The 16,278-nt window shown below is 38.3% G+C and overlaps 1 protein-coding gene across 3 annotated transcripts in view; it reads left to right on the forward strand.

The window, feature by feature from the left end:
* The window catches only part of TRPM6 (transient receptor potential cation channel subfamily M member 6), a 76,467-nt gene that overhangs the window by 19,280 nt on the left and 40,909 nt on the right, over window positions 1-16,278 (forward strand). For all 3 annotated transcript variants that reach the window (XR_015732239.1, XM_034410230.2, XM_034410227.3), the window contains exons 8-18: window positions 1,211-1,382; window positions 2,399-2,573; window positions 5,289-5,412; window positions 6,450-6,522; window positions 6,628-6,728; window positions 6,898-7,032; window positions 8,045-8,098; window positions 9,594-9,734; window positions 10,804-10,938; window positions 12,251-12,531; window positions 14,984-15,212. Coding sequence is in view for 2 of the 3 variants with exons in the window: in XM_034410230.2 (XP_034266121.2) it covers window positions 1,211-1,382; window positions 2,399-2,573; window positions 5,289-5,412; window positions 6,450-6,522; window positions 6,628-6,728; window positions 6,898-7,032; window positions 8,045-8,098; window positions 9,594-9,734; window positions 10,804-10,938; window positions 12,251-12,531; window positions 14,984-15,212 (1,620 nt within the window). In the remaining variant the exon portion in view is untranslated. The remainder of the gene's footprint in view (window positions 1-1,210; window positions 1,383-2,398; window positions 2,574-5,288; window positions 5,413-6,449; window positions 6,523-6,627; window positions 6,729-6,897; window positions 7,033-8,044; window positions 8,099-9,593; window positions 9,735-10,803; window positions 10,939-12,250; window positions 12,532-14,983; window positions 15,213-16,278) is intronic.

Genomic DNA, 16,278 nt, shown 5'->3' on the forward strand with positions numbered 1-16,278 from the left:
ATCACTTGAGAGTTTCAAGAATAGACTAGACTGTCATTTGTCAGAAATGGTGTAGGGTCTCCTGCTTGGGTGGGGGGTTGGAAAGTCCCTTCCAACTCTGTTAATCTGTAATCTGAACAATTTTCAAACAGTAAACTCTTAGTTTTGAAGAATTATAATATATTTTAAAAGTAGGGGAATATCAGGTGAGATTTGTCTTTTTATTTGTATACTCAGTTGAGAGTTTTATCTTTCATATTTGTAGGGAAATGCTGTATATTTCGATATAGAAATACATACTGTGTTTATTTTCCTATGATTTACTGTGGAATTTATAATTATAAGGTGTGTAGCAGAATCTCAAAGTATACGAAAAATATTTGGAACTATTTATGAATGATTCATTTCAGGTTTTATGTAAATAAATAATATTAGTTTTCATTGTGCAATGTAAGATACCATTTGAATTTTTATATTTCTGCACTGAAAATTAATCAATCATGATAAACCTCACAAACTAAGTAGCTTCTTAGGAGGATAAAATCTTGCCATAGGTTATCCTGTTAGCAAGATCATTGTTGTTTCATTTTTTAAAAAAAGTAATAAAGAATAATGAGAAATAAAAGGCTCTTTCTTTTTTCTACCAATCCTGTAAAAAACATTATTCACAAAAGGTATAGAAGGAGAACAGGATACTATAGTGGAAGAAGAAAAAATCTTTCCATATTTCATCTGCAAAATCTTCTTCCCTCCCTCCTATATGGAATTTCTCATTACCTAAGGCTGTTAGTTTTCCAGGTATAACTTGCAAAGAATTGTATTAAGGATCATAACTGAAGAATGATAACTTTTGTTTCTCTGTTAGGTATCGGGGGACTGATATTAAGCATGGACAATATTAAACAGTCTTCCTGAATTACAAATCCCATCCTTTGGTTTTAATTTGAAATTAATTTTAACTGGTTTGTTTTAAATTGTGGACCGAAATTATTTAATATTTTTTAAACTGTTTTAATTTTTGTATGCTATGTTTTTACCTTGGCTGTTCACCGCCCTGAGTCCCGCTGGAGAAGGGCGGTATAAAAATCAAATATAAATAAATGAATAAATAAATAAATAAATAAATAAATAAATAAATAAATAAATAAATGTTTGTTTGTTTGCAGTCCATCTTAATGGCTGTGAAATAGTGCTTTGGAAGGGCTGTTTTTTAATTTTTCTGTCTCATTAGGTAGTCTGCCTGTATCAGACACTTGGCAATCCCCTTAGCAAGCTGAGCACCCTCAACAGCATGCATTCCCATTTCATACTGGTTGATGATGGCACAGTGGGCAAGTATGGCAGTGAGATGAAACTCAGGAGAAGTCTGGAAAAGTATCTATCACTTCAAAAAATACATACCAGTAAGAAATCCTTTTTCTGTATTACTTCTGTGAGAACCTCTTTCAGTGGTGCACTTTTCTAATTGATCTTGTGGGGATACAGGGCTTATGTACTTTGGCAACTCTATCCCTACCCCTACTCCTACCCTATCTCTACCCCTACCCAGGGGTGAAATTCATCCGGTTCTATCCAGCTTGGGCAAACCGGTAGTGGCGGCTGCGGGAGGCTCCGCCCACCCATGCGGACATCATGATGTCACTTTTTTGGATGCAAAGAAGGTTTTGCGCATTGCACAGAAGGCTTTGTGCACGTGCGAGCGAAGTGAGTGCGAGCACGGCATGCACACATTTGCGAACCGGTAGGGAAGGTAAGTGAATTTCACCCCTGCCCCTGCCCTTGCCCCTACCCCAACCCTACCCCAACCCTACCCCAACCCCTACCCCTACCCCAACCCCAACCCCAACCCCTACCCCAACCCCAACCCCAACCCCAACCCCTACCCCAACCCCTACCCCAACCCCAACCCCAACCCCAACCCTAACCCTAACTCTAATCATTTCAATGAAGTGGTTTGTTTTATTGGTCTTACCATATTTTTTATTAGTAATGTCTTAATATTTCTGTTCTTTTTAAATTAACATACTATTACTATGTATATAATTGTCAAAGTAGTCATTAAAATATGTATTTAAAGTTTTTCTTCTTTTTACTTCATGCTGGAAGAAAAAGCATACTTTGATGAGAAGCTTATCATAGGGCAGATACTCTTTATACAAAAAGAAAGAAAAGGAAATATGATTCTTGATTCTGAAAGTACTATCATTCATACCCATATTCATCCCATTGAACAAATGAAATCAGTCACTTATTAAAACGTGCCATTTTTAACAAGGGAGAAGTCTTGAGTTTACAGTTCTTCTAACATTTTGTAACATGAAAAACGTTATGATTTTAATCCCGTCAAGCAACATAGCAATTTCAGTAAGTACTGAATCCCCTAAATTCATGGTTGCAATTTCTGTGTGATTTGAAATAGGAATGGGACAAGGTGTGCCCTTAGTTGGGCTAGTGGTAGAAGGCGGTCCCAATGAAATCCTGACAGTCTGGGAATATGTCAGGGACACACCTGCTGTTCCGGTAGTAATATGTGAAGGAACTGGAAGAGCTGCAGACGTGCTTGCATTTACCTATAAACACACCGCAGATGACACGTGAGTATTTGTATGACATTCCTTCAAATATGGAATGAAGAAACAGTGCGCCAAAATAAGCAGCTCAAATTTTTAAATGACTCTTTAAATCAGCAGTCTCCAACCTTGAGACCCGGCTGGGGAATTCTGGAAGTTGAAGTCCGCCAGGCTTAAAGTTGCCAAGGTTGGAGACCCCTGATTTAAACGGTCTTTCATAAGACAACCTCTGTCTAAAACATATTTGGTGACAGGTAATCCTCTACTTATGACCACAATGGAGCCCAAAATTTCTTTTGCTAAGGGAGACAGTTGTTAAGTGGGTTTTGCCCCATTTTATGACCTTGTTTGCCCTGGTTGTTAAGCAAATCACTACAGTCATTAAGTGAATCACATGGTTGTTAAGCAAATTCAGCTTTCCTCATTGAAATTGCTTGCTGGAAACCTGCTACAAATTTATTTATTTATTTATTTATTTTTCATATTTGTATACCGCCCTACTCCCGAAGGACTCAGGGTGGTGAACAGCCATAATAAATACAAATACATATAGAAGTTAAAAACTATTAAGAAACAGATTAAGTAATTTAGGCTCAAAGATTAAAAAACATCCAAATTTATCTAAAGAGGTTTAAAACCCAATTTAAAAGACAGTTTAAAAGCCAATTAAAAAGGGAGAGTTAGGCCAGACCAGCTTGTTGGAATAGAAATGTTTTCAGGGCTCGGCGGAAAATGCGTAAGTCTTGGATGTTTCGTAACTCCGGGGGAAGCCTGTTCCAGATGGTAGGTGCCCCCACAGAAAAGGCTCTCCCCCTGGGGGCCGTCAGTCGACATTGGTACAAATCACACAGTCCAACTGTCACAAATACCTGTCTTTGCGAAACGCCTGAAATTTGATCACATGGGGATGCTCCGATGATCATTTAATTTAATTTAATTTAATTTAATTTAATTTCCAATTTATATACCGCCCTTCTCCCTGAGGACTCAGGGCGGTGTACAGCCAAGATAAAAAACATAGAATACAAATATTAAAACATTTAAAAATATATATAAATTTTGGCCCGAAGTTAAGAATTACAGACTAATTAAAAGAATTTAAAAATTTCTTCTTAAGCCAACCCGGCTTGCTGAAAAAGATGGGTTTTCAGGGAACGACGGAAGGCATTGAGATCATGGATTCTTCTTATCTCCGGGGGCAACTGATTCCAGAGGGTGGGAGCCCCCACCGAGAAGGCCCTCCCCCTGGGGGTCACCAGCCTACATTGTTTGGCTGATGGCACCCTGAGGAGGCCCTCTCTGTGGAAGCGCACGGGTCGATGGGAGGTCGTCGGTAGCAGCAGGCGGTCTCGGAGATAGCTAGGCCCTATGCCATGGAGCACTTTAAAGGTGATAACCAACACCTTGAAGCGCACCCGGAAGACCACCGGGAGCCAGTGCAGCTCGCGCAGGAGCGGTATTACATGGGAGCGCCATGTTGCTCCCATCACTACCCGCGCTGCTGCATTCTGGACCAGCTGGAGCCTCCGGGTGCTCTTCAAGGGGAGCCCCATGTAGAGAGCGTTGCAGTAGTCAAGGCGAGAGGTGACGAGGGCGTGAGTGACTGTGCACAAGGAATCCCGATCAAGAAAGGGCCGCAACTGGCGAATCAGGCGAACCTGATAAAAGGTCCCCCTGGTAACAGCCGTCAGATGTTCCTCCAAAGACAGCTGCCCATCCAGGAGGACTCCCAGATTGCGAGCCCTTTCAGTGGGGGCCAAAGACTCGCCCCCAATAGTCAGTGATGGAGTCAACTGACTATATCGGGATGCCGGGAGCCACAGCCACTCAGTCTTGGAAGGGTTGAGCCTGAGCCTGTTCCTCCCCATCCAGATCCGCACAGCCTCCAGGCACTGGGACATCACTTCAAGGGCATCGTTGGGGTGGCCTGGGGTGGAGATGTACAGCTGGGTGTCATCAGCGTACTGGTGGTATCTCACCCCAAAGCCACGGATGATCTCGCCCAGCGGCTTCACATAAATGTTATAAGTGTGAAAAACAATCATAACAGTGTTGGGTCCTCCCGGTTCCACCGGTTCCGCCAAGCTGGTAGCGGTGACGATATGACGTCATTGAACCGGTTCTGCCCCCCCTGCCCCCCCTGCCTCCACCCCCCTGCACTATTCTTACCTTTTATTTGGCCCCACCCCCAATCTATTGCTGCCTCCTGAGTCCCAGCAAGAAGGAAAAAACCTGTTTAAACTCTTGCCGCAGGGCTTCAAAGGGCTGCCCTACAGCTGATCAGTGTTAAAAGAAAACAAATGAGTAGACCGGTGCCTGCAAAAATAAATGGATAGACCAGTGACTGCAAAAATAAATGGGTAGACCAGTGCCTCCAAAAACAAATGAGTAGACCGGTACAGCTCTGCAAGCAGCTAAAAGCTTGGTAGACCAGTACCTCTGTTAAATCCTAAAGAATTGTCACATGATCATCAAACCACGCCCACAAAATAAGCCACATCCACAGAACCGGTAGTAAAAAAATTTAGAACCCACCCCTGAATCATAAGCCACTTTTTTTCAGTGCCTTTGTAACGTTGAAAGGCTATTAAATGAATGGTTGTAAGTCAAACTATATTTAGGAGAAGTACAGTGTAACAAGCATTGCTGGGGTGATTGGAAAATGTTTACGCTGGTAGGGATCATGGCAAGATGCATGTAATGAAGTAATATCTGTTTGACCATTCATTTTCCTCTCAGAAACTGGAACACTCAACTTAAAGAAAAGATATTATTAAAGATTCAGAACAGCTTCAGTTTTGGGCAAAAGCAGTCCCATCATTTGTTGAAAATTTTAATGGAATGTATGGAACATAGGGATTCTGTAAGTATCCTGATTTCATGGTATCTCTTTATTAATCCCATTCTCTTCTGTCACTGAATTATTACTCATTCCAAGATACTGTTTAATTAATATTATCAATGGTAAAATAAGAATTAATAAGTATTAATATTTCATAATTATTAATATTATAATATTAATAGTGACAAATAATTTGTGCAGCTTTTTTTTTAATATGGCAAGAATTGTATACTTCAAGATAAGGTTGGATATTTTTGCACCAATGATACGAACCAGTAATCCTTACGTTTTTCTTTCTACCATTTTCCACAAACAAAAGTAGCTTCACAATATATTTTGATTAATTGCAGTAGGATATTTATCTGAAACACATGTGAAGAAATCTGTTGAATTCAATTTGTTTTTCTTTATCATTTAGTCAATCATATATCCCATGCCATTTTGTCTCAGTTTGCATGTTTGTGACCATATTTTACAGAATTTTTCAATACGGTTTTCATAATAAGTTCATTCTGCAATGAAGTACATTTTTTGTACAATTGTAATAGGCACAATTTTATGCACTGTATCTCCCTAACATTATGCATTTTTGTGGTAATACCCATTGTTTTTCTTGCATAGCAAGAAAAGTTCTTACACTTTTTCCTTGGTGGGGATACTCTGGGAAAATCCTTTGATTGCTATAATTTGTATATTAGTTTGCATATCGATATTGGAATCACAAATTATGATAATGTGGCTTAAAATATGAAACGACGAAGTGTCCATCATTCTTTCCTTAGAAGCGATATGAAATGATTTGAATTCTTCCCTTATATATGCAGACTCCATCTGTCTTCAGCATTTGCTTCCTATTCTTCAAACAGCTTAACACCCCTGTCTTAGATATCTCTCTGCCATATCTCAGCTTATTCCTTCTGATCTTATTTTCATATTTTTCAGGGCATTGATTCCCTTCCTTCCTGTCAATCTTTTTCTCTATAACTTAGGAGATCTTAGAAATCGTCTAATGGTGTTCACTTTTCTTTCCTCTGGTAACTTATGTTATTCTTTGACAGATAACAATATTTGATGCTGAGTCAGAGGAACATCAGGACATGGATCTCGCAATCCTGACTGCACTCTTGAAAGGTACTTCATATCAGTTTTTTGTCATGTATTTCCAAAATCAAATCAGGAAGTAGAAGTTACATTATTCTGGGTATAAAACTTAACGCAGAATGTGTTTATTCATAGGCACTCATATGTCTGCTCCAGATCAGCTCAATCTGGCTCTGGCTTGGAACAGATTGGACATTGCTAAGAAACATATATTGGTTTATGGACAACACTGGAAGGTAAATTTCATGTTTAATTTCTTTCTGCTGCATATGACTACCATCGGTTCTGCTTTTTCTACATTGTTTTACTTGTCTTATCATGCACGTGGTAGATTTTATATCTGAATTGCCATCAGCACTGAGATAACATTAAAAAAAAATTGCGTTTCCCATATTGTGTATGAAGGTTGGCTCCCTTGAACAAGCAATGCAGGATGCCCTCATTATGGACCGAGTAGAATTTGTGAAATTGTTAATAGAACATGGTGTGAATCTACATCGCTTCCTTACGATATCCCGGCTGGAAGAGCTGTACAATACTGTGAGTGCCTGAAATTCTGATTTGCTTTTAAGAATGACAAATGGCTTTTAAACAATAGAATCAAAGAAACAAAACAGTACCACAGCCTTCATCAAATAGTTTGCAGGATAAATAAACATAAAAATGTTAGGTCCTTGAAATAAATTTATTTATTTATTTATTTTTCTCAGGAAAAAATATTTCTTTAACCCGGAGGAAATAAAAACATGCACTAAACAGCTAAAAACATATAATGAATGTATAGAAATCATTGGGGTTTTTAAAATATTATATTGTTATAAAATAGAGAAAAAAAATCCCCGAAATATGACTTGTTATATTCTGATTTAGCCTTTTTCCATTGCCAGTTTTGTTCTAATGGACAGCTCTATTTTGTTTTGTATGACATCTATACTCCCATGTTATGTAACATCGTAAAATGAATTAAATAAAAGGAAGCAAATAAAAGACCCCAATATTAACAATATATTTTTTTCAGCGTTTGGAAGTCTCTCAGTCCACCTGATGATTGTGAAACCCACAATAATAATAATAATAAAAATCCTCGAAAAATAATAACACAGGATATAAATATGCAATGTATTTGAAAAAGATTAAGATGAATCCTAGTTATTTTTAAATAAAAAAGAAAGAAGAAAACTCCAAAATTTACGCAGTTCTTCCCTCACCTCTCATGAGTTGAAAACCAAAATCAAATAGTCTTCCTGAATTTATTCTGACTGGCCACTTTTTAGATTCTGGGGTCCAGAATGTGATCTCAGTCCCAATAATTGCTTTCTTTTTTGAAGAATACTTTTTGACAATCGCACGCTAAGATTTTGCAAGTTCTTGTAAAAGAAATTTGAAGTTTTGTGAGATTCTGAAGTTTTCACACAAGTTCTTCATGCAAGTCTTTCAAAAGCTTTGAAAACTCATGAACAATTACAGAAATACTGTAATTAAATATTTTTTTGGGTGATATTTTTCATGCTATTCATTTATTCATGTTATTTTTTTTATTTCTAAATTCCAGAAACAAGGGCCAACCAATCTACTTTTGCATCATCTTCTTTGTGACGTGAAACAGGTAATTCCCTTCTAAAATATGAAGATCAAGGGCGTTTATAGGCAGTAATTTATCACTATTTGTTATTAACAAATGTATATATCAAGGGTGCCAACCTTGGCAACTTTTAAGACATGTGGATTTCAACTCACAGAATTCCCCAGCCAGCCATGCAAGTCTAATTGCCAAGGTTGGACATCCTTGGTATATATTTCTTAGAAGTGTTATAATTCTAGTGGTCCATAGCAATTGCTGAAATAAAAAAGGTGGTACTAAATAAGATTTTCTAATTGAAAACTCTTTTGTGAAATGTCCTCCGTTCCTTTTTGTCTTGAGCTATTGTTACTGAGGAAGATCTCTGGGTATCATCTAATTAAAGATGTAAACATTTGAGAAATATGGTATTGACTAAAATGGTAAAAGCTATTAACTGCCCATAGGTTATTACTATAATGAATGTATATGTAAATTGTGGAACTTTGTTCTAGTTAAGTGTTCTTCAGTAGCTTAAGTAACAACTAAGATGATTCTTATATTCAATATTCAAGTTAACTTTCTGTAAAACATTTGATATATATAGTAAATATTTTATTTTATCTGAGACACTCTATTTGGCCATCAGATAGATAATTTAGGTTTTAGGTTTTAGGTTTTATTTGATTTGTATACCGCCCTACTCCCGAAGGACTCAGGGCGGTGAACAGCCAACAATAAAATACATAAATACACAAAATTTAAAAACCCGATAAAATCAAATTAAACTTTTTGGCCCAGACAAATTAAAATACCCCAATAATTTAAAAACAGATTAAAATTTACATATTTTAAAAAGGGAAGAGATCAGGCCAAGCCCGCTTGATGGAATAAAAAGGTCTTCACAGCACGGCGGAAGGAACGCAGATCCGGGATCCTCCGTATCTCCGGGGGGAGCTCATTCCAGATGGTAGGTGCCCCCACAGAGAAGGCTCTCCCCCTAGGGGCCGCCAGTCGACACTGTTTGGCTGACGGCACCCGGAGGAGTCCCTCTCTATGAGAGCGTACTGGCCGGTGGGAGGCTATTGGTGGTAGTAGGCGGTCCCGTAAATAACCAGGCCCTAAGCCATGGAGCGCTTTAAAGGTGGTAACCAAAACCTTGAAGCCAATGAATTTGACTTTTATCTCTTTGTTTTATTTGTTTGGCAGTTTTCTCGATTTTAAAAATCTTGTCAAATAATTGTGTCATTGGCTTTTATTGACCCCGTATTAGATTTCAGTGTTTTGTAGTTAACTGGCTTCAATTTTGGCCCAGGAAATAAAAAATGAATGAATAATCTGTAGCCTAGAAAAGTTTTATATTAATTACAGTTTAATCAAGAATACAAGAGGAAATTTTAACAAAACTAATGTCTTGAATTCACCACAAGGTGGGAAGAATAATGCTGTTGAAAGATTTTTCTGGGTTGTGAAAACAATTTCTTAAATATGTTACAAAACAAGTATTTGTTGTAATGTAAGACATTAAATATTTGTGTTACAGAGTACTCTTCCAGTGGACTATAAAATATCGTTGATTGATATTGGATTGGTTATAGAGTACTTGATTGGTGGAGCTTATCAGAGCAGCTACACAAGAAAACATTTCAGAATTTTATACAATAATATTTACAGAAAACATAAGGTAAACAAGTGCATGATTCCATGCCACATTTTCTTACATTGTATGGGGAGCACCCTCATTCACAGATCATCATTATTTCTTACCTCCCTTATGCTTTCCTTATGCTGATTTTGTAATGCTTACCAAAGGAAGCTCAACTAATGTGGAGAGGGACGGAAGAATGAAGAAAATTCTACTCTTTTGCTTTAAGTGTAAATTTGACATAGAAAATAAACAGATGATTAGATCAGCACACAATCAGTGTAATATTTCAGATGTGTGACTATTTAAAAAAAAATATTGATCCAATCTACACCACAGAGTTGCAGCTGTGCAGTAAATAGGAGGGAGCACTAAGTATGCTGCTTTGAACTCCTGTACAAAAACTGAGATATCAATCTAATAAAGAAATAAAACAGGGCTATTTTCAAAAGCTAGTTGTAAACATTGAGTTTAGTTTACAATGTAGTTCCCTGATATCCAAGAAATGTTGAAGAATTGCTGTTCTTATTTTTTGCTTAGCTTGCAACCATGACACATGCTTTTTGTAAAGCAAACTAAATTCTGTATAGTTTTATAAGCACATCATTTAACTTAGTGGGTGGGAAAGGACCGTTTTGCATGTATAAAAAAGTAAAGGTAAAGGTTCCCCTCGCACATATGTGCTAGTTGTTCCTGACTCTAGGGGGCAGTACTTATCTCTGTTTCAAAGCCAAAGAGACAGCGCTGTCTGAAGACGTCTCTGTGGTCATGTGGCCAGCATGACTAAATGCCAAAAGCGCACGGAACGCTATTACCTTCCCACCAAAGGTGGTCCCTATTTTTCTACTTGCATTTTTTATGTGCTTTAGAACTGCTAGGTTGGCAGAAGCTGGGACAAGTCATGGGAGCTCACCCCATTACACGGCACTAGGGATTCGAACCGCTGAACTGCCAACCTTTCGATTGACAAGCTCAGCGTCTTAGCCGCTGAGCCACCGCTCAGTGTGTATGCATGCATTGTAATCAGCATTGTCATGACCAGGATATAATGTTTGTGTAACCTAGTCTTAATTAAACTCTTTCTTTCTATTTCATAATGAATCTTTAGAATCAAGATGTTGTCTCCAGGCTGGCACAGAACCTCTCGCTTCACCAGGTTAATCAGACTGGGAGTCGAAGTGGAACTGCTGAAAATACTTTGCATTCCCAGTTTATCAGAACTGCTCAGCCATACAAATACAAAGTACTATGAATCTTGTTTACTTGTGCAGTTTGTTAAAAGGGCATTAGACTGGAAATCCTGTTTGTTCACTTGACAAGATGAAAGAGGAAGACATACTGGTTTTAAATTTTTTTTTCTCTAGTACATTGAGACAAGGTTGAATCAGATAACAGCTAGAAGTACTATTGGCTTTCTATACTTCTCTTGTTTTAGTCTGTGCAGTGAGAGGTAGAGAAAGATTTCAGGTATTTGCTGAAGTCAGATAATAGACAGAGATCATTGGGAAACACTTTACCTTCCTGAGCCAACTTAAGCTAAGGAATAGACTGAATAGATTTTACTCAAGACTTGACTGTCTGCAACAGTTCTTGTTATTGTAGGGTTTTTCTAAAAGAATGAATAATTCTCAGCTCGCCTAAGTCTTTGAGAAGCTCTTCACTTATTTTTTTTCCTGCTAGACATGGCTGACAATAGAATTAGAAGCATTTCCAATTACAGAGCTATAGAATTGGAATTATGGCTCATTATAAATTATACTCCAGTTTATTGCTTAATTTCTGAATAGTCATGGTTTTCTAATGATAAATAAATGTTTCCTTAGACAGTTTCCTATCTGATTGCTCATCCTCATATCCCAATACAAAAAGTGAAACATAAACAAGTTCCAGCACCTGTCCATTTTCCATTCAAGCATTTCCATATATTCTCCCATTCCGTCACATTAAACAGAGTGATTGTGGGGTTTGTTTGTTTTTTAAATTCAGTGACAGAAAAACAAAGCCAGGAGAATCTACCAATTGCTTTCCTTCATCTGTTTTAGGTTAAATCTGTAAGGATATAAGGATTCATTGGCACCATAACTGAAGCAGAATAAGGTTTCTTCATAAAGGCAACAGAATAAATATAGCCGGCTATTAGTCCTCCCCATCTGATGTGACTTGGCAGCTTCCCCTAGTTTTTATTTGTAGCTGTTGAAATTGTGGTCTGGGTTGTGGACTTTGTATTTATCTGTACTTGTACTAGTACTTGTTTCAAATACACCTTATGTGTGTTTAATTGCCTGGATACAAGCCAACCACAAACACACACAAAATAATATTAATCATTGCTTACAGTTTTCTGACAGTTGTTTCATATATTGCAGCTCCATTTGTGAACTTACAATTTTCCATATAATGTTTTTATCTTTTAAATATTACATATTCCTACTTCTTCTTCTAACTTTGTAGCTCCAAGACACAAAGCTAAGCTTAACTGAGAAAAAAAAAAAAGATAGGAACGAAAGGCTAAAAGTTTAAAGACTTATATTGACTTTTTACTCATTAACGTACAGGAAAAATCAACAAATCTCCATAAATCCAAGAAGAAGGTCAAAGATGAATTCACAGTATTTGATGACCAAGAGTCGGTTGGCTTTATTTACCCCTACAATGATCTCTTGGTTTGGGCGGTTTTGATGAAAAGGCAGAAGATGGCTATGTTCTTCTGGCAGCATGGAAAGGAAGCAATGGTCAAAGCTGTGGTAGCTTGCAAACTCTATAGAGCCATGGCACGTGAAGCCAAACAAGGCAACATGGAGGATGATACAGCAGAGGAACTGAAGAAGTATTCAAAGTAGGGATTTTCCTTTCACTTCAGATAATAATGATCTGCAGTACTTAGAACAAATAGACACTTTTCTCTTGGTTGCTTAATAGTTTTATGTTATGGCAGGTGAAATTTCATCTGAAAAATCTTTTGGCTCCACATGCAAAGAGCCGGTTTGAAATATATTTAATGATCCCTAAACATTTGAAATAATTCAAATTTTTGTCTAGAATTCTTATGTCTTATGTGCATTCTTTATTTTTTATTATGCTGCAGTACATCCCGTTATATAAAAAACGATGAATACAAATTCTGGTTTATTTATGAAGTATATTTTTATGAAGTATTTTTGAGCTGATGGTCCTATATGTTTTGTTTTGTTTTTAATTTGATTTATATGCCGCCCTTCTCCGGAGACTCAGGGCGGCTTACAATGTGCTCAGCAACAGCCTTCATACTTTTGTATATTTATACAAAGTCAGCTTATTGCCCCCACAAACTGGGTCCTCAATTTACCTACCTTAGAAAGGATGGAAGGCTGAGTCAACCTTGAGCCTGGCGAGATTCGAACTTGCAGTAATTGCAAGCAGATGGTGTTAAATTACAGAGCTCTGTCTGTTGAGCTATCCAGGCTGTTTAATTTCATTATTTGAAATACTTTATTTCGTGTCTCTGAATGATGCCTAGGTTAAAATCTATTGAAATGTTGGCATTATTCCTAAAATGAGTTATTATTTCATAGCATCAGCGTGAAACTTATCTCTTCTTTCTGTTCCTATCTGTGATTCATCTTCACTTTATCTGATTAATAGAGTATGATAGGAAGTATAAAAGACTAAATCTTGTTAGACATAATGGGATTAATAGCTGAGTAATTATGTGTATGATTGTAGTAAAATAGGTTTAAAAAATAAAGCTGGAATCTATTAAAGCTGATGGGAGTTTTACCATAAATCAGGAATAGGCATCTGAGGAATATATAAAAGCCTTGAGCCCTTTTTAATTTCCCCCCTTTGACCAAGATGTACATCTCCACCCCAGGCCACCCAAACAATGCCCTTGAAGTGATGTCCCAGTGCCTGGAGGCTGTGTGGATCTGGATGGGGAGGAACAGGCTCAAACTCAACCCTTCCAAGACTGAGTGGCTGTGGTTCCTGGCATCCCGATATAGTCAGTTGACTCCATCACTGACTATCGGGGGCGAGTCTTTGGCCCCCGCGGAGAGGGCACGCAATCTGGGAGTCCTCCTGGATATGCAACTGTCCTTGGAGGAACATCTGACGGCTGTAGCCAGGGGGACCTTTTGTCAGGTTCGCCTGATTTGCCAGTTGCGGCCCTTTCTTGATCGGGATTCCCTGTGCACAGTCACTCACGCTCTCATCACCTCGTGCCTGGACTACTGCAACACTCTCTACATGGGGCTCCCCTTGAGGAGTACCCGGAAGCTCCAACTGGTCCAGAATGCGGCCGCGCGGGTAATCACGGGAGCTGCCTGGCGCTCCCATATAACACCGCTCCTGCGTGAGCTGCACTGGCTCCCAGTGGTCTTCTGGGTGCGCTTCAAGGTGTTGGTTACCACCTTTAAAGCGCTCCATGGCATAGGACCTAGTTATCTTCGAGACTGCCTGCTGCTACCGATGACCTCCCACCGACCTGTGCGCTCCCACAGAGAGGGCCTCCTCGGGGTGCCATCAGCCAAACAATGTAGGCTGGTGACCCCCAGGGGGAGGGCCTTCTCTGTGGGGACACCTACCCTCTGGAATCAGCTGCCCCCAGAGATAAGGAAAATCCAAGACCCCGGTGCCTTCCGCCGTGCCCTTAAAACTTTCTTTTTTCAGCAAGCCGGGCTGGCTTAACATATTTTTAAACATATTTTTAATTTTTAATTGGTTTGTTATCTTAAACTGGGGCCAAATTAATATATATCCTTTTAATTGTTTTTTAATGTTTGTATTGTATGTTTTTATCTGGCTGTACACCGCCCTGAGTCTTTCGAGAGAAGGTGCGGTATATAAATTTGAAATAAAATAAAAAATAAATAAAATAAAGATCACCAAGCTGTTTTCTTGCCATTTTGAAACAGAAAACACAAAATCTATTTTAAAAACAAAATTTCAAATCCTGAAACACCATGGCCCTCCCTTAACTAGTCCCCCTGTAGTTTTCATACATGTATTTGATACTAGTAAAAAGTAAAAAAAATAATAATCTGATCATGTGATTTTTCAGAATAAATTATAGAAGGATGCTTGGATTTTCTGAAAAAAATAATTTAATTTAAAACTGTAGAAAAACATAGTGGTGTATATGACTGTTCTCTTAATATCACTTGGCATAATTCTCATTCAAGAAAATGTTTAGAGTTATGTTGCACATATGATACAGAGATGTATGCAAAGATGCCTTGGCTACTATGATTAATTCTATTCTAACAGTCACAACTCTCCTCCCCTTGCCCTATTTTATTTTGCTGTTATAGTGAGTTTGGGCAGCTTGCTCTAGATGTGTTAGATAATGCATTCAAACAAAATGAGCAGATGGCCATGAAGCTGTTGACATATGAGTTGAAGAACTGGAGTAATTCAACGTGTCTGAAACTGGCTGTGTCAGTGGGTTTGAGACCTTTTGTGTCTCACACATGCACCCAGATGCTGTTGACTGATATGTGGATGGGGCGCCTGAAAATGAGAAAGAATTCCTGGTTTAAGGTAAACAATTTGTTCTTTGTCTAAACTAAAGGCATTTCTCCAGCTTTGGACTACACAGTTGGAGGTGCTTAGACTGGAATTATATGAAGGCTTCCTTCATTTTAGTTCAGTGGTTTTAGTTTCAAGAGAGAAAGCCCTCATTGCTGAGGTAATCTCATAATATTATTCACTTGTCCTGATTTTTTCAAAGATGTTATTGAGAAATTAACTGCCCCCATTACAATTTCTATTCTGTTTGACCCTCTTTTTGGTCAATCACTATAATCCCCTAACCTCCTTCCAACGTAATAGCTGCTAAAGCTTAATCATTTTCATACATCTTGGTCAGTTTTAGAATATGAGGAAAATTAATTTTTTAACACCACTACAGTTGTAGATGACCTGTTTCATTCATGGATGAAATGAAAGCAACATCATTTGGAAAGAGAAGATTTTTTTTAAAAAATGTTTCCAGGATATGTTTGTACCAATGCAGGATAAGGAAAGTTTTTGTCAGTTTCATAATTTTGATCATGTAAGTAATGCAGTAAAGTTGGATTCCAGAACAACCAAAAATCCAATATTGCATGATATTGTAATACCTGAATCAGTGGTGGATTGCCCCCAGTTCGGACCGGTTCGCAAGAACCGGTAGTAAAACCGGTGGGAGGCCCCGCCCACTGCCCCGCATGCGCAGAAGCAAGGCGCGTATGCTTGCTTCGCTCGCATGTGCGTGCAATCCCGTTGCAAACCGGTAGTAAAGGTAAGTAGAACCCACCCCTGACCTAAATAGTACATGGTTCATCAGTTACTGGATTGGAGGACTACAGTATGTAACTGTGAGTTCTGGACAGCAGGTGAGAAACAGTAGGTGAAATGTATGGGTGTATCCAGAGGAACTGCCTGAACCATCTATACATACATCTATTCCACGGGTGGAAAACTATGGCCTCTTTATGACCCTCATAATTCTTGAATTCTTGAATTCTGACTCTGGAATTCTGGGAATACTGGATCAGAAGTTCTGGGAGTTGAAGTTCACAAATCGTAAAAGGGACCATAATTGCCTACATCTATACATACTTTT

Source organism: Pantherophis guttatus, chromosome 2, assembly GCF_059756535.1.
Source record: "Pantherophis guttatus breed Tessera chromosome 2, ASM5975653v1, whole genome shotgun sequence".
Taxonomy (NCBI): Eukaryota; Metazoa; Chordata; class Lepidosauria; order Squamata; family Colubridae; genus Pantherophis; species Pantherophis guttatus.